The 26634-nt window shown below is 43.1% G+C and overlaps 1 protein-coding gene across 4 annotated transcripts in view; it reads left to right on the top strand.

The window, feature by feature from the left end:
* Window positions 1-23638, top strand: part of ches1 (checkpoint suppressor 1) — an 82511-nt gene extending 58873 nt beyond the window's left edge. For all 4 annotated transcript variants that reach the window (XM_041064313.1, XM_041064312.1, XM_041064314.1 and 1 more), the window contains 4 exons: window positions 8898-9049; window positions 14511-14569; window positions 21168-21276; window positions 22413-23638. In XM_041064313.1, coding sequence (XP_040920247.1) covers window positions 8898-9049; window positions 14511-14569; window positions 21168-21276; window positions 22413-22968 — 876 coding nt within the window. In that variant the 3' untranslated portion in view covers window positions 22969-23638. The remainder of the gene's footprint in view (window positions 1-8897; window positions 9050-14510; window positions 14570-21167; window positions 21277-22412) is intronic.
* Window positions 23639-26634: the final 2996 nt, after the last annotated feature.

Here is a 26634-nt window from a genome sequence, read left to right as displayed (position 1 = left end):
CACCTTATATCATTCTACTGATACAGGTTCTCCTTTGATGGAGCAGTGATCTCAGCTATTGGAAATTTCAAATGATTCCCAGTCTCCCAGATCTCAGTCGTCATCAATCATATTGTGAATTCTTATAGTAAAATGATACCTCAGCCACATGGTAAACACGGGCCCATTATTCACTCTATCATGTGAGGTTATAACTTGTTTCACAGCAAGACAGTTATCAGCGGTTTGCAGGCATATCCAACTTGAAGTCAAATATATTCCGTATTTTGTCTACAGCTGTACCAGATTCGGCCTTATCAATAGTTGATGATCTCTGCTTTCATAGTTCTCTTTCACTCTGACGTTCTGAGCTTCCCCAGTGGGAACAGCATTTCGCTTTTGATTTAAGTCTTGATACAGTCTTTTATACCGGCTTTCCCATCCTGATTTGACTCCATTAAAGACTCTGGGTAAACGGGGAATGAATCCCTCGCTCAATTAGTGCTAAATTAATACTGGAGGATTTAATAACACAGATGCCAACAGACTTTAGATTTCATCTTGCCCGAGGGTGTTGGGGGTGGGGGACAAACAGCGAGGATCAATGCTAGCTTTGCGTGTTTAGCTGATTTAGATTGTACTAGAGGATATGGGAGGTTTTTATGCTTTCCTTGACCAGCGTGTGAACCTGAACTCCTCCTTTCGAGTGAGCTGTGTATGCGTGTGTGAGTGTGAGAACAAAATGGATGAAGGATGAAGAGGACATGCTGTGTGTGTGTGTGTGTAGTCGTGTGTGTCTGCGCACACGCCCTCACGCTATGCTGTCATCTGGCCCTTGACTACAACGGCACAGAGTTTCTCTTGTATACATATCTCCATAGTAACTAGGTTGCAGTTGACATAAAAGTATGCTGTTGCTGTAGCAACGGGAAAACTGATTTGGCTTTACTGACTTAGGTGTGTGTGTGTGTGTGTGTGTGTGTGTGTGTGTGTGTGAGAGAGAGAGAGAGAGAGAGAGAGAGAGAGAGAAAATATGTGCGTGTGTATGAGCTTCAGATGGGCATTGAGGCGCTGAGTGGGGGAGAATGAGTGTATGTCCTCATCTTGTGTTATATGCACATATGTGCTTATGAATGTGTGTGTGTGTGTGAGAGAGAGAGAGAGTGTGTGCATGTGGAGCAGCATGTGTAGAGGTGATTTTGGCAAGGACAGCCTGTCTTGTCTTCCTGTCACTGCACACCATTTAAGACGGCACGCTAATTAACCCTTCAAACCTATTCCACTCTCTCTCACGCACGCACACTCTTCCAAACACACACAGGGCATGTCTGACACGCAAACAAACAAGTGCACACGCGTACGCACACTTGCAAGCACGCATGAATGCTCAAAAGGACTCACACACACACACAGACGAGCGCTGTGTCGGTGTAGAAATGAGGGCACATCTCTGCAGACTCCTACTCTACCTGCCAAGTGCTGTGCTTTATCTGAAGCTGCAATTACAGAATCTCTGTAATTTTAGTCAGACTCCACCATTCAAAGCTTTTCACTGAGAATATCTGCATGTGAATACTCCTTCTTTCTGCCTGCTTTGCTTTTTCCTTACCTGTTTATGTCTTTTTGAATTGAGCATGCAATTACAGGGTCTCAGTGATATTTTTCTTTATGTTGCATTATGTTTTACTCATTCTTTGCTGTGGAAAAGAAGAAAGACACAGGATTTGGTTAAGGGGAGGTCAAGTTATCGTTGTGAGGGATAGACAGAGAGACATAGGGACAGAGAGAGAGAGGGGAAAAGGGGGAAGCGGGGAGACATGGCTTACTGTGAATGCACCAAATCATATTTCCATCAATTTACAGAGGTGGAGATTAATATGACAGTGGCCTATTTGTTCCAGTGACTGTATTTCTGGGTCATATCCAGGCAGATGACAAGATGGGGATTAGTTTAGAATAAGCTTGCTGTGTGTGTGTGCGTGTGTGCGTGTGTGTGTGTGTGTGTGTGTGTGTGTGTGTGTGTGTGTGTGTGTGTGTGTGTGTGTGTGTGTGTGTGTGTGTGTGTGTGTGTGTGTGTGTGTGTGTGCGCGCGTGTCAGTCTTGCATGTGGGAGTGCAAGCTTGTGAGAGAGAGCGTGAGAGAGTGTGAGTCCCCTGGTTGCCATGGCTTTGTTTACAAACAGGATTCTTGAATGTGCTGAATGACATGCCTTAATGACAAGTGTTGTTGCCCTCAGACTTCTGGATCAGTGCTGAAGATCAGTGTTGTAAGAGCACAACATGCACACATGAACACACACACACACTCACAGTGATATATCTCTCCAAGCCTCTTATGAAATCACGGCAGAGAGAACGGGCAGTTTTGTAATCTAAGACTCGCTATGAAGTTTCTCTGTGTTTGCGCTTAAGTGTGTCACCTCTACCTTAACCTTGCCCTGTTCAGATGAGCGGCGTCCTTGATTCTTTTACATTTTAACTTGAACCATTATGAACTGTAGTATCTGGGGTGAGATTGTCTGAGTCCTATGGTGGTTTGTTTACTCGTTCATTTCGTTAGGTGTAGGGTTTTCTGTTGTAAAGTATGATAGGTCTAAAGTATAGACCTGTCTATCTAAATCTAAATCTCCAGGAGCTTATTTCCAAGACTTCCAGTGCATTAAGCTTGTCTTACCAAAGGCATGTAGCATTTATAACTGATAAAACAATGAAAACATTAGTAATATTCAGCCACAATGAGACAGCATGTTGGGTTTAGCATGCAACTAGCTTCCTCCCATAGGCAAGTTTTTTTAACAGTTTTTTAAAGCTGCTCTAATCAATATTTTGACTATAAAAATTGGTCATATTGCTACGTGCAATATGAAGGAGTCTGTGACAAATGTACAGAAGGTGTGTGTTACCACACCATTCTGCATTTTCCCTTAGTTCTTGGGAGCGTTTTAGCATCCTTAAGCCTAATGTTTTGGTTTTATGATCCACAGCTTTCACTGCTCTCATGAACTCTATTTTCAGCTGCAACAGGGAGATTTTTTTATAATCTGCAAAACAGAGCTAAATGGAGGAAAACGTGACTAAGGGAATGCTAATGTTGCTTCGTGTCTAGATATAAAGTGCCAGTTGTTTAGTCAATATATGGCTCATTTCTTATCTTGTTTAAAACTTGAGTGTGACATGTTTGTTTCTGTCACTGTGAGTCATGAATATAAAGACAAGCCGTGCTGTCACAGACCATATGCATTCCTAAGGGAAGGAATTTAAACATCTGTAAGACTGGTTCTTGGTAATGTTCTTGGAGAACTTTCACGGGTGTGTAAAAATGGTTCCGCTGTGACAAGCCAGTGAAGAACCAAAACCCAAATGACCTCACTGAAATTAATTTCTCACCGACAGCATATCATAGGTGCTTTGGGAGTTGCTTACATTGGACTAAACCCAGTTTGTGTCTCTCATGTAATCAGTATATTCACATTTCAGACTTTTGCATTTGAATAAAGGAACAGACTTGCACGTTTTGAAATCGGTTAAAAATGTAGCGTACACCCGATGGGATATTTTTTCAGCAGTATGTGTTGGCAAATAACCTGCCAGGTTTTTAAAGGTTTGCCTTGTCTAAATCTTTGAGAAGATCAAAACCTTATCTGTGACTTCTTGTAATTTCCATTGCAGAAAAAAAAAATGATGTCAGCATGAGAAGCACAAACTGGGGCAAACTGTGAACTAAATTAAAACCACATGGAAAACTGGTTTGTGGAAGAAAAGTCAATTCATAACACCTGTAGCAGAAATTTCCACACATTACCCTGCACAGTTTTTCTATACACGGACAAAAAAAAATTGCCTGTTGTCCAAGCAGCATGTAACTTTTACACCCAACAGGCCCTCTTTGTCCTTGACTCTCTTTGCTGTCAAGTGGCCTTCAACAAGAACAAAACTAGCATGTATCAGGCAACTTTATCAGAAGAAATATCCCTCCTCCACTTCTTCTCTTCCCCTCCTTCTGCCGCTCTTCTCTTCAAAAGCTCAGTGTTCCTCTCTGCTATGATTCTTGTCTCTCTGTGTGAGTATTTGTGCTTCATTTCCGAACAGCGGACCTCGTATTATTTTTCTTCAGCTGTACTGAATATATTGAATGTTGCTCAGACATGCATCAGATCTGCACTGCATTAGTCCTACAGCATGCCATATTATTAATCCTCTGTCAGTCTTTATATGTACAGTAAGTTATGTTGGATCCTTGTATCACAGTGGGTTAATGAGGCTTAAACACTAGAGTTAATGCTTTTACTCCAAATGTGGATGTCCATCATAAAATTGTATGCAATCACAGTATTTTAGATTGATAGTTATAGGTTAAGTCATATTGCACATGAAAATGCAGGTTCATTAGTGGATATAGTGCATAGCTGCTTTATAGCAGCTTATAATAAAGTGGTGGATTGAAGAGTTAGACAATGATTTTTCTTATTCTCATAGGCACCAGGGATGGCACTGATGGTCGGTGCAACCGTGTTTGGTCAGAGTAAAATATGTTAACTATGCCATGAAATGTTTTACAGATATTCATGACTCCCAGAGGATCAATCCTACTGACTTTGGTGATCCACTGACTTTTCCTCTATCGCTACCATGAGGTTAACAATTTTTGTTGTATGGATTGCAGTGAAATGTGGTACAAAGATTTGTGTTCTCCGCAGGATGAATTATGATAACTTTGGTGAACTTTTCATCCGGTGGCATCAGGTAGCAAGGATGCAAATACAGAATATAGCCAGGCATATTCTTTAAATATGATATAAGTTAAATGTATTACATTTACAAAGCAGTAGTAGGTTACTTTGGCAATGTAGACTCTTAGTGTCGTCAGTTAAGTATTTCTTGTCTCTAGTCACAATATAACAGCTGTGGTGTTGTGTATGATAGAGAGATGTCCTTGTGTGTGATGTATGTGAAAAGATAACATTACAGTCAGGAATGCAGTAGCAGTAATGTAGTGCTACTAGCAGGGTCAGTGGCAGCAGGACTTTTTAATATCTCCCATTTCCAAGGGAGACCAGCCCCCATGGCTTATATAACACAGGAAACAGATGTTGGCAACACACAATCATCTCTCTCTCTCTCTCTCTCTCTCTCTCTCTCTCTCTCTCTCTCTCCCAGTCTCTCTCTCTGTCTCTGCCTTTGTGTCCTCTTTCTTCCCCTTTTATCCTTTACTCACATGATGACATGTCCCAAGCAAGTTACAGTATATACGTTTTCTCCATTGTGATGATGCCTGTACATAGCTCAGTATGCCACAGTTTTGTGAGGCAGAGGTATATATAGACTGCTGCTTTTTTAATCATAACTACTACAAACTAGTGTGGTGACACAGATACATATAATTAAATCCATTTCTTTTGACTGTAATATTGCTTAAACTTGCAATTTAAGATCTAATGCAGTGCCTAGTCACTTTTACTTTCACACTGTGAGAGATATTTCTTAAAGTAGGGTTAATGTTTCGAGTTGTGGATTATTTGTTGTGTAATCCTTCTCTTTAGCTGCAAACACCACAGAGATATGACTGCTTTCCAGCATATAGATGCAACACAAATAAGCACATCATCCAGAAAATAGTGCTCATCTCAGAAGAGTAAGACCAAATGGGATCACAGGGTAGCGAGAGGAAATAATATAAATGGAGATCACAAATGTAGTTTCAGGTGAATGTCAAGACCGCAGTCCTCTATCACCTGCTTTACTGCTTTAAGATTCACCTGAGTGGAATTATACTATTTTTAAAATGTGTCATACTCTATCAAACTTGAACCTCACAGAAAACTTAAAACCCATCTCTGACCTCAAATACTTTTTGTGATAATCGATTTTGAGACATGCTGCCGTTTTCTCAACTTTGCGAATTTGTTAGAAAATGAAAAGTCCATTTCACCTCCTCTTGCTTCCAAGACCAGATGATGCCTGTTGCCAAGGCGACTGCTTTAACCCAGGTGACAGACCCTTCCTGTGAGCAGTGCCCTGTGATTGGCCTGTCGACGGGGGAGGGGGGGGGGGTTTGATTGGCTGGCTGGTTGGCAGAGGCAGGGGCCCCGGCAGACAGAGATTCTGTAGAGAGCATTGATTTAATCGGCTGGCAAGCAGGCAGACAGTAGACACGCACACACACACACACACTCACACACATTTATACAAACGGCTGGCGGGCTGGAGGTGCAAGGGGAAATTTGGCCCAGTGGGGGTCACCTCTGTGGGAGCGATTGTATGTGTGTGTAATATCATGCTCTCCAGGAGAGGCGTTGCTGGCAGTAATAGAAGCACTCCCAGGAGCAGACCACGCTGGGTAATATCACACTCCCTAGGGAACTTGCCATACACACATTCACTCACTCACACACGGACACACATGCACACACACACACGCGTGTGGAGCAAAACACAGCACATATGGCCTGTGTTCAACATGAATGACATACTAATGCAAAGATCCAGACGCAGGGGGGCACAAATCAACAGTGCACACACATGTTATTAGCTTGTTGCATTCTTACAAGGTCAGAGGATGCAGTTGAGTGGTAGCACAGATTCACTGGTCATCCTGGGATCAGGCTCTGGATGGTCATCTTTCATGAGAACTTCTACAAGTTGAATTATCATTTATTAAACCGAGGAATCTATAAAACAAGAAAAAATCAGGTATCACTCATGAATGTGGGGGTTAATTTAATCCAGTTTTTTGCAGCCTACAGCAGGATACGTATTGCAGCAGATCAGATGTCAGTGCTTTTTAATATTCTGCCTTTGCAGTTACACTGACAGTAATGTGTATAAAATAACATTTTGGGTGAATTAATTTGAAAATGTGGCTGGTATATGCATGTTTAAACTCTATCCCTATTTTTGCTACGTAACCAGAACAGAGCTCTTGCTGTAGTCAGTGCAGTACATGAAACAACTTCTCTGAATCCTATTGCAACAGAGTACAGTGGAGTTTAGTGGTTCTGAACTGCTGTAAGTTCAAATTTGGACTTAAATGAAAGATAGAAATAAAAACACTTCAATTTTACTCCTACTTGCAAACTTATTAAGGCTGTTTATCAATGTCTTCTGACTTAAAAATACTCCTAAATTAGGTGTCCTGAGTTGGTTAAGCTTTTCAGGGTCTTAAATGGCAGCAATACAGAGACAGCTGCAGCACACTGCTTCTTATTAGCCACCACTTGCAGCTGCTGCCTTCTTGTAAGGTGTTATCTCCAAATGTAAATTTGATAGGGTGCTACTAGGATGTTTTAATTCCTCAGGGGTGCAATGTCCTATTATTTCACCCCTATTTGTATATTTATATACCAGAAATATATAGGTTGTTGTTTGTTGTGTCAGCTGTGGCTAGAGATATTGGATTTCACACTGATACCATTAACTAACTAAAAATGGGCAGAACAACGGGAAAAAATGGATCAGATGTAGGATTAATCCCTCTCTCTGATTAGCTGTGTCTGCTCAGAGCACACGAGATCAATCATGAGATCACTGAGAACCTGTCACTCGTACACTCTTGGTGTGAGTGGGATCATTTTTCTCTTTTAGCGATGAACTTTTTAACTCTCGAATCGTCTCTTTTCCACATTTTTAAGAATATTTCTCAGATGTTTGATGAATCCGGGCCCAGGACCAACTTAAAAAGTGGCAAAATAAGATGTCAGATGTCTCATATATATATATACATACATATATCTATGAACGGGTAACTAAAACTATCTGCATGACTAGCAGAGAATATGTTTGTTTTTATAATTTGGGTGAAGTGACCCTTTAAGTGGTCAAGAACCAAAATATTGGCAGCTACTGATGTGGTGGAAACATTAAAGTGTGTTTTCCTCATCTACTTCAACACAAAATGCTCCTCAGGTTTTAGAATTGGTCTCCAGTTAATGCTCACACGCACGTCTCTGGCACATCTGACATTTCCTTCTTAATAGATTCCTTGCAGTATTTGCAGAAATCAGAAGCCTGCAGTCATGACATCTCCCCACCCTGTAGCCTGTACCTGTAACATATCACAGAGCACTACAAAGTGAGAGGAACATGAGGCAGGACGCTTTTAATTTTATATTTACATCTCGCTCCCTCTCTCTCTTTCCCTCTTCCTGCCATTCTCAGTCTCTGCTGTACACAAACTCCAGATTTTGCCACATTCAGATGACAAGGCAGATGAAAGCACAGCGAAGGCTGCGAGAGATAGAGGCAGCAAGTGTATTTTCATGGCGGCCCGTCTGAGATCCCTCCCCTCTCTATAATCTATAGGCTGGTTTCACTCAGATTGGGAGCCGACAGCTTCATTAGGTGAGGGGGAAGCTGCTTTGATCTAAAAATACGCACCATCATCGCCTCTGGAGTGGAAAAAGTTAAAGAGTTTCCCTCTGTCTTAATCAGAAAAAATATGATTTTTTTTTTCTTTTTCTGGGGAGAGGCAGAGGATTGGAAAATATTGAGCGAGGTGGCATTGAGGATGCATTAATTCTCATTCCTCCAAGTGTTATCTTCCTTGGGAATATGGGAATGTTTGTGTGGCTGATGTGTTATTTTTTTTTTGAGGGGGGAGGGAGGCAGTAATCTATCAGTGTTTGAGCCAGTAGATGCACAGAATGTCGTTTTTCTCAAGGTCTTTATCTCAGTGGGAATGCAGCATTGCTCTGTGTACAGGTGGTTTGGTAAATAAGAATCCGGCACAAGGTCTGGACTTTGAGCTTGTGTTTGGGCTTTGGGCTTGTTGGCTCAGGTCAGTGTGCTGTGCTGTGTTTGTGATGTGCTTTGAGGGGCCCGATAGCGCTTCCAATAACATCTCTTTCATTTATCTCCCTGTCCCCTCTCCACCCCTCCCTCCCTTTCTAATGCTCTCTGTCTTTCTTTCTTTCTTTCTTTCAGAGCATAGGCAAAGGTTCTCTGTGGTCCATAGATCCGGAGTATAGGCACAACCTGATCCAGGCACTGAAGAAGACGCCGTACCATCCCTACTCGCCTGGTCTGGCCACCCCCTCCACCTCTCCGCCCACCCTGCCTCAGACATTTCACCACAGGTGGGAAGGATCAGCTGATTGGCTGACTGGCTGATTGATTGATGTGTTTGTATGACATATCTGATTTGCTTAACCTATTGCTTAACCACTTTGCTTAATTTGATTGGCTTAGTTTGTTTGGTTAATTGATAAACCCCATTGACTGACAGAGAAAGGCATAGATATATACACACATACATATATACATACATGTGTAGATATATATACATAGATTCTAGAGCTGCCTATCTGAGCAGATTCATTCTTATGAGTGAATTTGTGGCATTCACCACTTTTCTTGGACTTTAGATTTTTCTCTCACTTCTGAATGAATTTCATTCAGACCTATTCTCCTGTCAATCTCCGTGACTGTCACATCCCCTTCACCACCTCCTGTCTAAATCATTGATCGCTTTGCTTTAGAGAGAGTTTTTTTTTAGCATCTAACTTGATGTTAAACAGTTCCCACTTTATTTATAGTCACAGTACGCTGCTGCAGCTGTACCAGTAATGTTTTCTAATTGTTTTAGGTCTACCTACTTACTACCCTCACACTCTCCTGTCTCCACTTGTAATATCTCACACACCGTCCCGCTCATCCTCAGGCATACATTACAACTAGTGGGGCACCCAGTGCTCCGTCTTCTTTATTTATCCCTGCTGTGATTTATTCCCACTCTCTCTCCACTCTTTTCACTCTCTCGCCACCACTTTATCATTCAATTAAATCCTCTTTTGTCTACATTCACTTCATTCTCCAACCCCTCGCAGCCCCCTACATGCACACACACACACACACACACACACACACACCTCTCCACTCCACAGCACAGCAGCATCCACCTGTGTTGTTTCTTCCACATTCCTCTCCTCTCCTGACCTCTCCTCCACCCTCCACCCTCCACCCTCTTTCTTTGCTAACTTCTTGGTTTCCGGCTCTTTTGCCCATCCCTGTGGATATGTCAGCGAGAGGTACTATTAGTCGTCTTTTTTTTTCCTTTCTTCTGCTTGTTCTCTCTCTCTCTCTCTCTCTCATTCTCTTCCTCTCTATGAATACCCAACCACAGCCGCCACCCCTCCACCCCACTCCCCAGCTGATCCGGGCAGGTTGGCTTGCAGAGCCAGCGGACTGTGTAAGACAGAATAATTGGTTCACCATAAAATGTAAAAGTGTCATTTTGAACAATGAGGTATGGGGAAGTGGAACAAATTGGAGGCCGGATTCGGAACATGGGGGGGGTGTAGTGAGGAGAGCATAGGGGGGAGTCAGGGGAGGAGTGGGAGAGAGGGGAGGTTGTTCATTTGCATTGTGACACACAGTGGGAAATGAGAGAGTAAGTGAGGAGAGTCCATTTCTAGGTTAGAGTGGAGCTGCGGTCCCTTGCGATGCAGCACCTGCAGAGCAAGCATTGTGTTTGTGTGTTTACAGTATGTACTTTGTGTATATGTTGTCTGAGGGTCCAAGTTGACATCTTCAAATATCTTGTCTTCTATGCTGTGATTTAAAACAGAGGAAAGCAGCAAATCCTCACAGTGAAGAAGCAGACAGAGAATTGTGGTAATTTTCCTTAAAAAACATAAGTGAAATGATTCCTTGTTTTTCAGAACAGCTGATATATTTTCTATTGAAAGGTTTCAGTTAATTCTTTGTGTGAGAGTGAGCTTGTAAACAACAACCTTTAATGCAAGAAATGACCAAATTAGTAGAATTAGTCTTTGCATAACCTCCATTGTTTTTGTCTTTTTGTCCAGGCAAAAGCAAAACCTTCTGACAATCAGATGTCAGAGCTGTTGATTGACATTGCTTTCAGCTACAACCGCCACAAAACATATAAAGGCTTCTAAATGTTACCTATGATTGAATAGCAAGCATCTTCCAGGTCTCTGCGAGTTGACTTTTTTATATCGTCCTTAAATTAATGGAAAGCAGCGGCTGCATGGAAGGTAGAAAATCAATCTGAGAATTTATGGCGTGCTTTAGGAACTGGCCGGCAGCAATGTAAAGTACATGCACAGCGTGTACAGTATGAACAATTTGTTGCTAATGGGCTACAACATGAAAACCACATGTATGGTCCTCTTTAGCAACATTATGCTGCTGGATCCAGTTTCCAAAATTATCGAACATGTCAGTCTCAATAAGCAAAACATGTTGAGAATTATCCACATGATATCTGTAATATGTTCATTTTATCCAACAGTGCAGCGATAAAAATACATTTGTATTGGAACGAGCAGATAAAGAGCAGATACTGTATGTGATATCCTGACATCCTGCAGTGTGGAAGGAATGTATTTCCTAACTTTAAAGGAACTTAGTGGTGAATTTTGGAAGAAAATTGGTGTTCAAGAGGCTAAGGGTAATTAATATTACCCTTTAAAGCTCTATGTGATAACATAGAGAGAGTGTGGGCTGAAGGTCAGAATTTGCAACTGCAGCCTGTTACACTTTTTATGATATTAGACTATGAACAAGCATGTACTGCCTGGAGGTTTCAGATCACGATGGGTCCAAAAAAAAAAAAAAAAAACGCACAGTGAATGGTGCAAAAGTTCATTCTTGGGAATCCCAGCAAATAGTCATTTAAAAAAAAAATCCCCACTCAAAGTTCACTTACTAGTCTTCATCATAGTTCACAGTTCTTATGGAGCTTGCAAATATTTAAATTTTTATTCACAACTATGTGGATGAAAAAAGAAAACTCCATGAGCTAATCATTTCCATTTGTTAGAAACAAAAAATCCACATCACTTTCAATTATGCCCCAGTATACTGTCAGAACAGGCAGTTCAGTTAAGCTAAATTCTTTGTTAAACCTCGTAAGTGGTTAATAATACTTTAACACTTCTAACATTTTGAACTTAACATCCTTCTATTAAAAAAAAGTCATCACATAGAACTTAACAGTCAAGGTTAGTTTTTTATACCGTATAAAGTTAGATGTGGTTGTGAGCATTAAGTTGTGTGTCAGAGGACTGGGGAATAAAATCTCATCAGAAGACAGATCATATTAAAACAAGTGAACACAAATGTAAAGTCTGTTAGAATATGGAATAAGGGATAAACAGTTTCCTTTATATGTATGTTGGAACTCTGTAGGTCCAATCAATATAATACAATATCTCTCTCAAGAGCTCTCACTCTCAAGAATATTATGTTATGAAGTGTAATGACTGTGAATGGTTGCACAGTGTGTCTATTATGTTAAGGTCAAGGACCGTCTCAAGCTGTTCTACACAACTCAGAAGAGGAAGATGAATGCAGAGAACGAGGAGAGAGAGAGAGGAAGTGGCTGAATGAAGAGATGGAAAAAAGAGGGGAGAGAGGCTGAAAAGGGAGGAGGGGTATAGAGGGAGAGCAATGATGCTTCTTTGTCCTCTACTCTTTGTCGCTTACACCTCTTGGTTTTTCATGGACCATAACTCACGCCGCACCAGTCAACCCCCATCTGCAGTTTCTTCCAGCGCACGTGTGTGTGTCCGTATGTGCGTCCGTATGTGCGTCTTTATCTGCATGTGTGTGTCAGTACAGTTATATGTGTGTGGATGGGGGTATCCTATGCATGGCATGTATTTCTAAATGGGTGTATGTGGCCAACATATGCAAGCGTGTGTGTGTGTGTGTGTGTGTGTGTGTGTGTGTGTGTGTGTGTGTGTGTGTGTGTGTGTGTGTGTGGGGGGGGGGGGGGGGGGGGGGGGGGGGGAGAGAGAGAGGGAGAGAGAGAGCATGCTGGGTAGGAGGTCAGCTCCATGGTGCATTCCTTCACACCCCATCAGCATCTGGATGGGAGGAGGAGGGGAGGGAAGAATGGATGGAAGGAGGGACGGGTGTCTCAGTGGGGTTGGGGAGGAGCTCTCTCCCTCTCTCTCTCTCTCTCTGTTTCTTCCCCCCACCCTCCCTCTCCCCTCCCTTGGAGAAAAAAGATGAGAGGAGATGTTGGAGGGGGGACGAGCGTCTGCCACGAGTTTAGCCCCTCGCCCACTGCATTAAATGTACAGGGTTGCCTTGGCAACGGGAACGCCGCCATGGCAACACATGTAGTATAAGGCAGGTGCTGTCGCACTGTGAAGCCATTTGTTGAGAGAGAGAGACAGCGCAGGGATGGGAAGAGAGACGGAAAGAAAGAGTGAGAAAAGGGAGAGAGCGGGGTAGAGGGAGAGGGGGGAGAATGAGATGGGCGGGGGGAGGTGGGGTGGTAGGGAAAACAGACAGGCTGTTAGCGCAGGAAAAATATGTTATCGCCGTGGCAACGCAATGTGGCAACTCTCCATGGCAACAGCAGGTGGCTCAGGGCTGAAATTTGCGTTCTGCTTTTGCTTTTTTGTGTTTCTGTGTGTGTGTGTGTGTGTGTGTGCATGTATAGTACGTGTGTGTGCCTGCAGCCGTGCATGTATGTGTGTGTGAGTCCATCTTTTCTCTGCATCTGGTGAGGTGAGAGCCACATCACAAGTGCAGACGTCCAAATCCTCTCATTGAGCAGCTTAGCAGAACATAAAACAGGACTCATATTACAAAGGAAACTCTCCTGATGAGTGGAAACGAGTGGGTTGCTTTTTCAGAGTTCACAGCATCCCCAGGTGTTTTCTCTCCTGTTTGTGCTTGTGTGTATGTGTGTGTGTGTGTGTGTGTGTGTGTGTGTGTGTGTGTACATATGACCAAGATGTATGTTGTCAGCCAAACACTGACTGTGTTTGAGAACAGCCTGTCTAACCACAGAGAGAAAAAGAAAGGAGCAGTCAGACACGTTTGTCTAATGGGGAGATAAAGACCACTCAACCTGGGAAAGCTCCTACATCCTCTTTCTCTCCATCCGCATCCCTCCATCTTTCTCCTTCTGTCTTAAAATTATGGATTCACCAGCAGAACTGTATCCATTGTCTTCTTGTGTGTGTGCATGTGTGAGTGAAGATGTCTCTGTCTATGTGAGAAATGCCATCATTACCTCCCTCATTAGTGGTGCAATGATCACGTAAACTGAGTCCCCGGCTTTGTGTGTTCTCCTTCTGAGTGTGTGTGTATGTGGGTGTGTGTGGATGTGTGTGTCTTTGCAGTGTGAGTATAAGCGTGTGTTTTAACATGTCCCACTGTATGCACGTCTGTCTTAAACATGCCTGTGTGACATGAGCGTGTGTTAAATGTGTGTGCGCTGATGAGTTTTTTTTTTTTTTAATGTGTGTGAATGGACCAGTGGCGGGTGGTGGGGGGTTGTCATGAGAAATTACCCCCATGGACTACAGCGGCGAGGCTGTAATTCTCTGAGGTAATCACAGGGAATAATGGCAACAGTGGGACACCCGGGAATCTAATCACTATAATCAGAAGCACTGGCTTATGGGCTCAAATTCCTGCCTTGCTATCTGCCTCGTGATGAAGCCTGCTGGGCTGGTTGGCTGCTGCAACATGATCAAATGATTGACCAGTTTTCTCTTTCTTTCTCTCTCTCCCCCCCTCCATCCCTTCTTCTTCTTCTTTTCTTTCTAGTCCTCCATTGTGGTCGGGGAGTCCCCTCTTCAGAAAGAATGGAGGAGTTCTCCTACAAGGTACTGTTTCACCTCAGCAAAAGTCACGTACTGTATGTGTGTGATCTCCCCTCTATTTCTTTCCTTCCTTCTTTCTCTCTCTTCCTGTCCGTCTCACCCTCTTCCTCACCGCCCACACCCCACCCCACCCCACCCCACCCCAAGGCAGCCCCCTTCCTCCACCCATCACCCTCTACGGATGTGCCAACTCCAATCATCTCAATTCCAAATCCCTCTTTTTAGAAGCGCACCTTGAGAATACCGAGTGCTGAGTTCTGACACTTGGCTCGGCGCCAGAGGAGGAATGCTTTTTCTACGGAGGCGTATTTGAAAGTTTAAAAAAAAAGGAGTGATAGAAACACAGTAAGTGAGAGAGGTAAAGAGAGAAAGAAAGGGGAGAGAAAATCTCAGCTTCAAATCAGAGGCTGGGGAGCAATCCCTCTGCTTCCTTTCCTCATTCAGCACAACATACAGTCCCTCTTTGACTCTTATACACCTTTTCCCTGTATTTCCCCTTATTCCTCTCCTCCTCTTCTCTTCTTCTCCTCTTCTTCTCCCCCTGACCTCCTCCCTGGTGGCTGGACGGCAGTTTAAATGGACATTCAATCCCAATCAGGGAGCACTCCGGGAGCTCGCTGGGCTGCCGAGCCCTAAATGGAGGGGGAAATGGATACATTAGGCGTCTGCGGCGCGCCCTCCATTGCCGCTGATAATGGAGTAGTAATGGTCAAGGAGCCGAGGCTGTAGAGAGCGCTTGAAAACCTGGTCTCCCTCTAGACACACACACAATCTGAGAGTGATGTGTCTGAGCAGCTGGACAGATAGATAGATAGACAGAGAGAGAGAGACAGTCAGGAAGGCCAGCTTGGAGGCCGCATGTGACAGGGTGAGACAGGAAAAGAGAAACTTTTTAAATGCGTAATGTGTTTTTGAAGGGAGAGAGGGTGCAGAATAGCCCGCCGTGATATTTGGAAGCAGCGGGGAGAAAGAAAGTTGTGGCAGACAGCCAGAGGCAAAGACAAGGAAAAAGAGGGGGGGGGGGGGGGGGGGCTGCCAAAGAGAGTGAGTTTAGGGCTGTTAGTGCCCTCTGTTATTACTTCCATCTCCCATTCCCAGAGCTTTCAGAGCTGCTCCGCTCTGAGCTGATGTGGGCTGAAATCTGCCTCTCCCTGTGGCCCAGCACCGGCTCAAGATGAACACAAGGACAATGGCTGGCAGCCGTGTCCTTAACCCAACCCTTCACCCCACCTCTGCTGCCCCCAAAGTTCATCGTTCAGTGGCTCTGAATTATAGAAGATCTCTTCAGCCAAAGTATTCCTATTTTATTTAAGTTCTTAGATTACCTGCTATCATTTAAAAAGGAACCTAATTTCAGTTGTATTCATTTGGTGCCAGTTCTAAGGATTTATTAACCTGTCAGCAGCAAAGGAAGTGTGCATCCAAGCCAATAGAAAAATTGACCAGCTCTTAAATGTTTAATTGTAGTATATTTGTTTTGGGGATTGTTGTTTTTTTTTTTGCAGGTACAGACAGCTGGAAAGCAGCAATTTGAACTTTGATTATTTCATTTTGTTCTGCTTTGTACTCGTTACATTTCATAGGCATTTGTTCTACTTTTTGCCTCTGCTGCATTTACTTGGCAGCTACAATTCAGATTCAGATTTTAAAAACCTATAATCAGGCTATAAAATAAGATGCATTGTTTTACAGAAAGTCAAACTACACAACAGTATGTAAAATACTACGTTTCCCATAATGCAACTCAGTAATATGTCATTAGACTCACCTTCCCACTTTCAACTTCTAAAAGCAATAAGAGGCTCGATCTCAAATCATCTTTGGCCAAATATCAGAGCAAAAAAGTTTAGATTTTTTCAAATTTGTTTAAGGGAATATTTTTGAAAATCATAGGAAGTGTACCAAAATTCAGGTAAATCGCATCAAGGGGCAGAAATGTAAAAGTGAACTCTAACCAGCAAGGATGTAATGTATAGGAGAATAGGTGAATTCTGCTAATGAGCATTCGGCCTGATATGATCCAGGTTTGTAGCAGTGCTTAAAAAGGCTTATTAAGTTCTAGTAATTAAGTCTTGCTTTTATTTTGTCTCCCCCCTGTAAGTTACAGAACATGTCAGTCAGCCAGCCACTTAAACACTCAGCTGGAGTGTCAGATAGACAAGCCAGTTAGCCATCCAGTTAAACTGCCAGCAACTTCAGCCCACTAGCAATCCAGCCAGTCAGTCAGACAACATTAGTATGCATATTGCCCTCAGACTCTGCACTCAGTTTAACACACGGCAGCCAAGCAGGCCGATAGACAGGAGGGGTGGTGTTTTGACTGAGCGAGAGGCCACTTTCAAATGGTCGCGTTCTCAAGGTCTGCTGGAAGTGACCTTTGAACCTTTTGGACTGCGCGTGTGAGTTCAGTGAGCATGTGCGTGTTTGTGCGTGTTTGTGTGTACTCTGTGTGTCTGTCTGCTCCGCTCCTCTGCCAACCGTGCGGAGACTGCAGCCTGCAGGGCCATGTGGAACTCATTTAACAGGAGAGCAGAGGAGGCTGAGCGCGTATACGGCACATGAGAGTGGAGAGGGGAGGGAAGCTGAGGGCTTCGCTTGCCCTGGAAAACAGGCAGGCAGGCAGGCAGGGAGACGGGCGGCAGGCGAAGACGTAGGAAGCAGACAGAAAAGGCAGAGCGGCTGACCAGACGTTGGAAAAAAGACAGGCTAGAGGATATTTTCTCTCCAGGAAAAAGGCAGAGAAGCAGACAGACACCTCTTCTCTTCTGTATTTACATTTTTTCTTTCCTCAGCATGTCCTGCTTTCTGCTACCCAGCTGAGAGTTGTTTTTGTTTTGTTTTTTTGTTGTGTTTTTTTTTTTTTTTTATTGCTTTGAGCTTGTAAAAATGTATAGCTCAATCTCGATCTCAGTGAGTGAGGACGGGCTTTGGGAGTGCTGCCTGCTCTTTCCCAGCTTAGTTTGTCACCTCATCTCCTCAGCATATGTCCCAGGCTTTTTACCTGCAGAGACAGCATGCATGCTCAGTTGGAGATATGAGTCACCACTATACATAGAATGACGGCGAGATTGATAGAGAGAGAAAGAAATCAACAGGAGAGGACGGAATTAGAAAGACAAAGAGAAGCGTTTGCTGAGAAATTCAAACAGCAAAGCGAGGAGGTGAAGATACAGAACACACACATAAGAGGAGAGCTGTCTGTGCTCTTGCTAGGGTGGTGTGTGTGTGTGTGTGTGTGTGTGTGTATCTAGGGTAAACACTGGTGGTCAGAAGCGTGTGGTCGAGCTATGAGAGGCCATGTCAAACAGAGCTTGGTATTTCCTTTCCCCCCTTTTCTCTCTCACTCTCTCTCTCTCCGTCTCTCTATCACTTTCTCTGCTGATGCATGATCTACCACTCTGTGGCATGTGGAAGGGGAGCCGTTGCCATGGCAACCCAAAGCCTGACTGGAGCGAGAGGTGGGGAAGGAGGGGTGGGTGCATGTCAACCCGGGGAGACCTAATGCACTGCCCACACACACACACACACACACGCACACACAACCATGCAGTGAGTGATCAAGATTACAAAAGAGACTCTGTGCAGGGACTTACTTATAAGGTTATGGAGAGCAGAGCTGGAGATACCAGGGGCAGAGCCACACTAACTGGAGTCAATAAGATTACTGTGGACACAGCCAGCCAGGGAAAGGCTACACCAACAATGACAAACAACAAACAGATCCGTCATAATTCATCTTTGTGTGTTACAGCATGAAGCAAATATACGTTGTGGGATTGTTTTCTGGGGGGCCTCGTCATGACAACTTGTATGTTTTAATGAGCCTGTGGTTCCTGGGGCGAATTAAATTTCCCCTCATAGCATCAATCATAAATTTACTGTATTGACTTGAAGATTGAAGATTTAAAACCAAATACAAGCTTCAGCCACAGTGTACCGATGCATGCGACGAAACGTTTTCAGCGTTTACACCTTAACAAACGCTTCTGCAGCAGACAAAGCAAACAGCAGGTCATCGTTTGCGAAATGCAAACTGACCCTAGAGATGAAAATGACAGCTGTTTTAGCTGTGGTGAGCAGCCAGGCCTGAGTAATGAGAGCTGTTGGCTAACGTGTACACACTCTCTTCTCTTCTGCATGTTCTTGCAGTGTTGAAAGCACACACATAGCTCTCCCTTCTGGTCCGTCACAGTTTATTCAGTATTTGTGAAAATGGTCAGGTCTTTTCACAAGTAGAAAACCAGAGGCAAGAGTTTGACCTTGATGGAAAGTCTGAAGCTGCATAAGAAACAAATTTTTATTTGGAGCTCCTGAATGTTGGCTTTAATTCTCAAGTGTTTTTTTTTTCATCCGGAGCCACTTTCGGTTCTGAACCAGAAAATGTTCCAGCGTCTGATGGTTTCCAGTGTGTCCAACAGTAGAAAACATCTTTTTAAATGAATTCTCTGTCAAGTAGATTTATTTTACATCATGATGGCAACCTGTTGCCAAAAAAGATATTTTGGGAAATGGGCTGATTCACTTTCTTGCCGAGAGGTAGGTAAGAAGATCGATACCTCTCTGTCATGTCTGCACAGTAAATATGAGACTATAGCCAGTAGCTGGTTAGCTTAGCTAAGCGTAATGACTGGAAATAGAGTAAACAGCTAGCCTGTCTCTGACTGAAGTTAAGAAAAGCCACCTATTAGCACTACACTAAAGCTCACTAATTAACTTGTTACATCTGGTTTGGTTAGTCTGTACAGAAAACAAGGTGCTCTAGCTTCCTATTTAGCATACCGACATTAGGTGGTATCAGTCTTCTCATCAACCGTCATTCTCATAAGCGTATTTCCCAAAATGTCTAATATTACTTAACTGCAAATTAATTAAAAATCAACAACTGAATATCACTGCAAGATGTAGCTCCTGCTCTGACAGCGATGGCAGCTTCAAGCCTTGCGTCTAACAGCTGTCAGATTGGATCAGGCGTGTTAGTAACCTGTGATCTTCAGCTCTCCCCGTAGATTTTCAAATGGCTTCAAGTGCAGGCTTTGGGTGGACCACTCAAGGACGTCCAGGGATGTTGTTTGTTTTTTTTCCAGAGCCAGTCTATTATCCTGGAAGTGTGGTTCATGGTGTTATGTTGCTGTGTTGTCCAGTTCTGCAGTGTTTTCTTCGAGCTCTTGTCTGTATTTGGCTCCATTTTTATGATGGTGCCAACATTCGTGCTCTGGTAGAGTGACACCACGTGATAGCCAGGTGATAAGCAGCACCTGGTTTTTGCTAGTTGAAAAGCCTGGCTTTCAGGCCTGAGAATTCAATTTTCGTCTCATTAGATCAGAGAAAGCACTATTTGGTAAACTCCAGGTGGGCTTGCCATATGCCTGTTTATTCAGAGGAGTAAAATGGCACGTAGATGGAGTGCTGTAGAGACGGTTGTCCTTCTGGAGGTTCTCCAGTTTCTTTGAAACCCGGTTATGGCCGTGGTCTCCTCCCTGACCAAGGCCCTTCCTGCCTAGTTAAAGCTGACCAGAGGCTTGGTAGGTCCAGACTTCTTCCACTCTCTGATTGACACTGTGCTCTTGAAAACTTTGAATCTTTTAACATTTTTTTTCTGCACCTTTGTCTGCATTTTCTCAGCACTCAGGATTCAGCACAGTCCTGTCTTTGGAGGCTGACTGAAGGTCCCTTGAACTTTTAACCTCACGGTGCATTGTGGGACATGATGAAGACAGTTGTGTAACTTTCTAATAAAAAAAAAAAAATCTCAGGTTCACCTTGAAGTAAAAGTGCAACTAGTGGAGCTAAAACAGTTTGTTGACAAGAAATTAATAGCTGGCAGCTTCTGTATTTTCAAAACCATTTAAGTCATTTTTTAAGCTCCAGCTTTTCCGGTGTGAATTTTTGTTTGGTTTTCTGAGTTATTAAACTAAATATTTTTGGATTTCAGACTGTTGGTCTGAAAAAACAACCAATTTGTAAATGCCTGCTTGGGCTTTTGAAAATTGTGATGGGCACTGTTTACTGTTTTCTGACGTTTTACGGATGATTAATTGATAAAAAATAATTGTTAGTCACAGTCCGACTGGAAACAGTCTTTAGTTTTAATGAAGGTAGAAAACATTTTCAGAGCCTTGCTTGCTTTTGTGAATTTGAGGTATTGTATGCAGATTGCCTTAAAAACACATTTAATGAGTCTTTCACTTATTTTTCAAGCACAACAAATGTGCCAATACTCTCAAATTTTGAAGTCCGTAGTATCCCCCTGTAAGTTCTAGCCGCCTGCTGTTCAGCCCACAGCCTCAGACAGGCTGGATTTAGCCGAGCCCAGCAGTCGTTGGTAATTGAATGACTCGCAGCAGCCTTAACTCATTTATGACGCTTTCCCGCTCAATTTAACCTTGCCTTGCTCATCAATATTGCCCTGTTGGCCTCCTCAGACGGTCAGTGAATTCTCATCGAGCTGCTCCCGGGTCGTATTGAGGTCCAAACAGGTTTTGGAGAAGCTCCCTGTGTGTTTACTTCAGTCCTCAGGATTAACTTTGAAACCATGTGGCATGGATCTGTGTTTATATCTCACGTAAGTCCCTGTATCTTCTACTCTCTCTCTCTCTTTTAGTCCCTCGTGGTGTGATCCAAAATGGCGCCCGTGTCAGGAGTCAGGCCCTCTTCCCTGTTATCAGACCCCTACCTGTAAGCCCTGTGGGGAGCAGAACCTCGGCCATAAGGTGGGTAAACTTTGCTGCTGTTGCTCTCAACCATATAATTAATGTCAGTCAGGGCTTTCCCTTCTCAAGTGCATTTCCTCACAGACACACCCTCACCCACATGCACGCATACAGTAGCCTCCAAATAAACACACACCTACACAAACCAGACCTCACTCTGAAATTTTCCACTGATAGTTTACATAATTACATCTTTATTGTGTTCAAAAGTCAGAGGTATTCACACACTCCCCACTGGGCAGAACATTTTATCCAGGTGTGTTTATATAACGGTCTCTCTCTTTCACACACACACACACACACACACACATGCTCTCACACACAAACAGGTTTATTAGTGGGAGAGGCCTCGTGATTCAAAAAACATTCAGAGCATGCATGGACATGCACATCCATCATAGGAGCATAAGAGTATGATGGTCTGCACTGCATAATGAATTAAACATACCCAAAGGCTCACTAAAGGTATGCAGTGAATATTTGATCACTGTAAGGGGTGCATGTTTTTCTTATAAGATATTAATATGCTAACCGTCTCATTCTGAAGGGAGAAAATGTCCAGGGGACAGGGCACGCTGCTGACGCTCTTTTTGATTTATTGGTTGTCTGAATGCACCTCTGTCCTTTAATGCCTTACAAAGAAAAGTGTCTCCTGACTAATAGAGCAAAATATGTGTTGCAATATAATGTATGAGCTGATGTATAGTGGACAGTGGTTAAATAGCTTCGCTGCAGAATCGTCACTCTGTGGTGCTCTGACTTTAGAGCTCACAAGGTCTTTTATGTGCTGAGCAAGTTCCACAACCTCGTGGAGCTGCTCAAAATGCACCGTATCATTTGAAAAATGCATAGGTGGCGATCTGAAAATGAGTCTGCTAATTTCTAAAGGAAAGGCTGACTCTTTTTTGGAGATACAAGGTTTTAATCTGACCTGAGAAATATGCACAATAGGCCCAAGGGGGATATTTGAGGGTGATAGATTATCAGCTGGGCTTTTTTTTTTCCAGCCAAATGCAGAGCAAACTGGAGCAGCTTCAGTGGAGTGAAGAGTATACAGGCAGGCAGGCCACCTGGCTGGCAGCGTGACAGCAGGTGTAACAATATTCTCTCCCACTCTGTGTCCTTGCTTCATACAGATCATCCCTGGGAGATTATCTAAGCCGGGGACAGGACAGCCCATCCCGCTACTCTCCTCTGCCCTGCAGCGAGGACCTCCAGGATGATCACACTTACAGCACCGCCAAGTCCCCCAGCAGGCTGTGCTCCTCCCAGGTTGCAGCCCCTTCCTCCCCTCTGGACGACGACGACATTATCGCCGTGGAGATCCAATCAGACGTCAAACCCGAACCCCGGGAGATCCCACTGGATTCTCACATCACCACTGCCGCAGCTACCTACATTTCCCAGCAGCCCCTGCGCGGACAGAGACGTAGTTCGGGGTCGGGAGCTGGGACACTGGCAGGAAGCAGTTTGCCCTGGACCAAAAACCGAGCAAGGGGCATTAGCGACACACTGCCGCTGAAGAAGCGGCGTGCGGCGGCAGTGGAGAAGCCGCCGGAGAGCGACGACGAAGAGATGAAGGAGGCGGCGGGGTCGCTGCTCCACCTGGCGGGGGTCAGAGCCTGCCTCAACAACATCACAAACCGCACCGCCAAGGGCCAGAAGGAGCAGAAAGAGGCCCTGAGAAACTAAGACACACACATAGAACAAGTACATAGTCATGCAAACACACACAGACGGTATACAGTTCAAAGCACGCACACACACATTAACACACAGACACATATACAATACACAAATAGGTCAACAGGTAATGTTACTACAGCATTAGTCTCAACGGACAATTCTCATCTCCCTCTATCTATCTGCAGGGCATTAGGTGAATCCTACTTATTTGTGGCAATATCAAAAATCTATGTTTTCCTACATGTTCAGCAACACTAACATCAATGGGTATTTCTCATGTGTCTTTGTTGTTTTTGTTGTTTAAAAGGGGATGAAAGCCATAAAAAAGCATGTTTTGTCACTAATTTGGACAAGTCGAACACGACTAAACTGAATCACATTGAGGAGCGTACAGTACAAGAACAGAAGATGGCTGTTTGTCTTACCTGTTTGTTTCTATGTGAATCTGTAGCAATCTTGCAGTGATGCCAGCAAAGACGGCAGAGCCGACGAGACATGCCTATTTAACAAAACTTAGAGCTCTCTTGGCCGCTCACTAGCATCACTCTCCTACATCCACGAGCACAAATGTGAGACTGTGCCAAAGATAAGCGACCAGGTTGCTTCATGTAGCCGATACGACAGCTGACAAAAAAAAAAAAAAGAAGGAATAGTAGTAAAGAAGAGCTAGAGAGAATGACCTCAAGTGTCAAAATAATTGTAAAACCCAATGTGATATATATTCATGCACTTAAGATTATTTTACGCCACTTATAATAAAAGCATCATGGGTAAAGACATGGTTTATTTCAAGAGCACTCATAGTATTTAAGAATAGATATATTAAAAATAAAAAAAATGGTCATGTTTATCACCATAGAGATGGATAGTGTGCCGGGTCTGAGGCAATATCTCCTTCATTTTGTTGTTGTTGTTGCATAATGTAAACGTCCCTAAAACTTCCCCAGTACTTCTGTCCATAGACGTAGACACCTGGTATAGATATCGTAGCTACCAGTAGCTACAACACCTTCCTATTCATTTGACAATGTCAAAGAACTATATACATAAACTGTGGGTTTGGATTTTTGTTTGTGTCTGTTTACCCTCACTCTACCCTCATAAAGATATAAGCAATTTGTCCCGTGTGGACAACTCTGTAAAAAGGTTAGAAAATATTTTATTTTTTTCCTTTCTTAATTGAAGCAATTTGACCTGCAGGACTTTCTCAGTTATATTGCATGGGTGCTTGTAAATAAGATAAAAAGCAAATCTTTTTTATTCAAAGATCATGTAAGATAAACAATGTATTTAGCATGAAGCATGACTTATTTTCATATAAACCTTGATCCTAGAGGAAAGAAAAAAAAGTTTTGCCGCCAATTCTTATACCCGTGATTATATTGGAGTTTTTTTTTTTTTCTTTGAATCTTTTGGGTTCTTTTTTTCTGAGCGGGCTTTCAAAGACACGTCTTCAGGGAGGAACGTGGGAGATCACTCTGCAATTAGAGGCCCGAGGGTGCCACCTCTGGGCTTCGGGTTCAGGCTATGTAGGCCAGCTGAATCACCTCTTAGGGGTGGGCTTCCGTCTTCTTCTGCCTGTACAGTGATTTTTAGGTGTTCAGTGTTAACCCCGGTGTTATTTCAGAACACGTCTGTAGAGTGTGTGAGTTTGTGTGCCCAGGAACACACACCCTTTAACATTGTGCCTGCCTGCCTGCCTGCCCTCAGTACCTCTGTTGTCATGTCTCTGACATGTTTTGACAGAACGTTACCTGTCTTTATTTATAACAGTATTGTTTTTTTTTCTCTTTCTCTCCTGTGTGTAAATGTACATGTGTCCTTATTTTTCATCAGCATTGTTCAGTGTAAATGTATGGATCAGATGGGCATGGGAAACTTTGTAGGTGTCCTGAAAGAACCTCATATCTCCAAAAAGGCTACTTGGGAGTTGAATCGAAAAGAAAGGAATGTGGGAGATGGCATAAATGACACACACACAAAAGTTTGTTTTCTAATTTACATACAGTATTGTTAGCCCTTTGATTAAAGGTATTACTTGCCATTGTGGATGTCAAGCTTGCATACAGTCTATCACATATTTATCTCGAGCCCAGTCTGGAGATCAGAGGTTGATTTTTTTTTTATATATATATTTTACCACTCTACAACATGTATGTGAATCTCACTTAACATCGACTTGATTGAAATTTGGCATTCTTTGCATCAGAAGTGATATGGATACAGCACTGCCATTATTCGCCATGCTTTTGCTAAAACACCAATGCATTAAAGTATTAGTTTTCCCTCACCTGCAGAGATGCAGTGCATATAAAAAGCGGCTTTGAAAGAGGAAACATAGGCTGCGTTTGGTTGTAGCAGCAGAGTCACACAAGGTTTTGTTTAAGCTGAATAGGCACTGAGTGACTGTCATCGAGCCAAGCAGGCAAACAAATGCATGTCCCATCCACTGGTACAGTCTTTTGCCACCTGTAGCATGCGTCACTGGCTTTGCATTTTGTATGGTATCCATGCCGACATATAAAAAAGGCTAAAAGGAGACACTGTCAGTGTTCTTGTTGTGTGCCATCCGTCTCTCGTCTGATATCTGTCTGAGTGCTCCCGTGGCCCAGGTCAAGCACTCTGCTGTATTTGCAGTAACAATCCACTGTTGTGGTGACTAATAACGTGTTCGGTTGGCAAGAGGCATGTCGAGGGGAGAATGTGTTGCTTTAGCAACCACCTTTTTTCCTCTGACTCACTCAGTGACATGCAGGAAAGATGAACTCCTGACCTACGAGTCCTGGAAAAACAAAGCAACACAAAAGAATATACCTGAGACATTTTAAAGCTAAGGAAATATACTTCACTGCCTGAAAAGCCCCTAAAACAAGTGTTTCTTTCAAACCTGCCAAACATACAGTGAAACTCCCTAAAAGGTGTGGTTGCCATTTTTTATTTGTTGATGTTTTTATGCGCATTTTCATTTTCTGTTTTGTTTTCTCTCTGACAAAACTATCTACAATACTGCCATTATTTTTCGGTGACTGTCTGAGCTGAATATTGGAAAGCCATAGGTTAGAGATGTCAAAATGCAAAACTGTTATTGATCTGTGAGATGTGATGCAGAGTACACCCAGGTGTTGGTTTTTTTCAGTAAATGTTCAATTCTCTTCTTATTGTGCAATCATATTGCCAAAGAATGATTTCAAGACCTATTTCATCACTACATGTAAATATCAACGTTGTCCAATACCGTGGCAAAAAATATATAAATGTTGTTTTATTTTGTTTTCCATTTTCTGAAAAACTACAATGATGTTTATGTGATGTATTGTCTTCCAGTTGGTTGCAATAATAAAAAATACAAGTTGCAGAAGATTAGTTTGGCTGTTCTTGGCTTGGATTAAACAAGAAAAAAATAATAAAGACTAGTTGTTGATAGCTTTTGTATTAATAACATAATTACTGGTTTGCAGGATATGATTGCATGAAATTTAACCATTTTCCTGTAAAAGTCTAAAGTTAAATATAGCAAAACCTGACAAGAAAGCACATCACCCCCCCCCCCCCCCCCCCCCCCCCCCCCCACCCCCCACCCCAAACTCCACCCCACCCCTTCTATTTCAACATACAACACAGACTCACTCCCATTTACTGGTTGTGAGAGTGGAGGCTTTTTGATTTGCTCTC

This window comes from Toxotes jaculatrix, chromosome 19 (assembly GCF_017976425.1).
Source record: "Toxotes jaculatrix isolate fToxJac2 chromosome 19, fToxJac2.pri, whole genome shotgun sequence".
In the NCBI taxonomy this organism is placed as follows: Eukaryota; Metazoa; Chordata; class Actinopteri; family Toxotidae; genus Toxotes; species Toxotes jaculatrix.
Note: the sequence above shows the minus strand (reverse complement) of the source record. Positions and strands in the feature narration are given on the sequence as shown.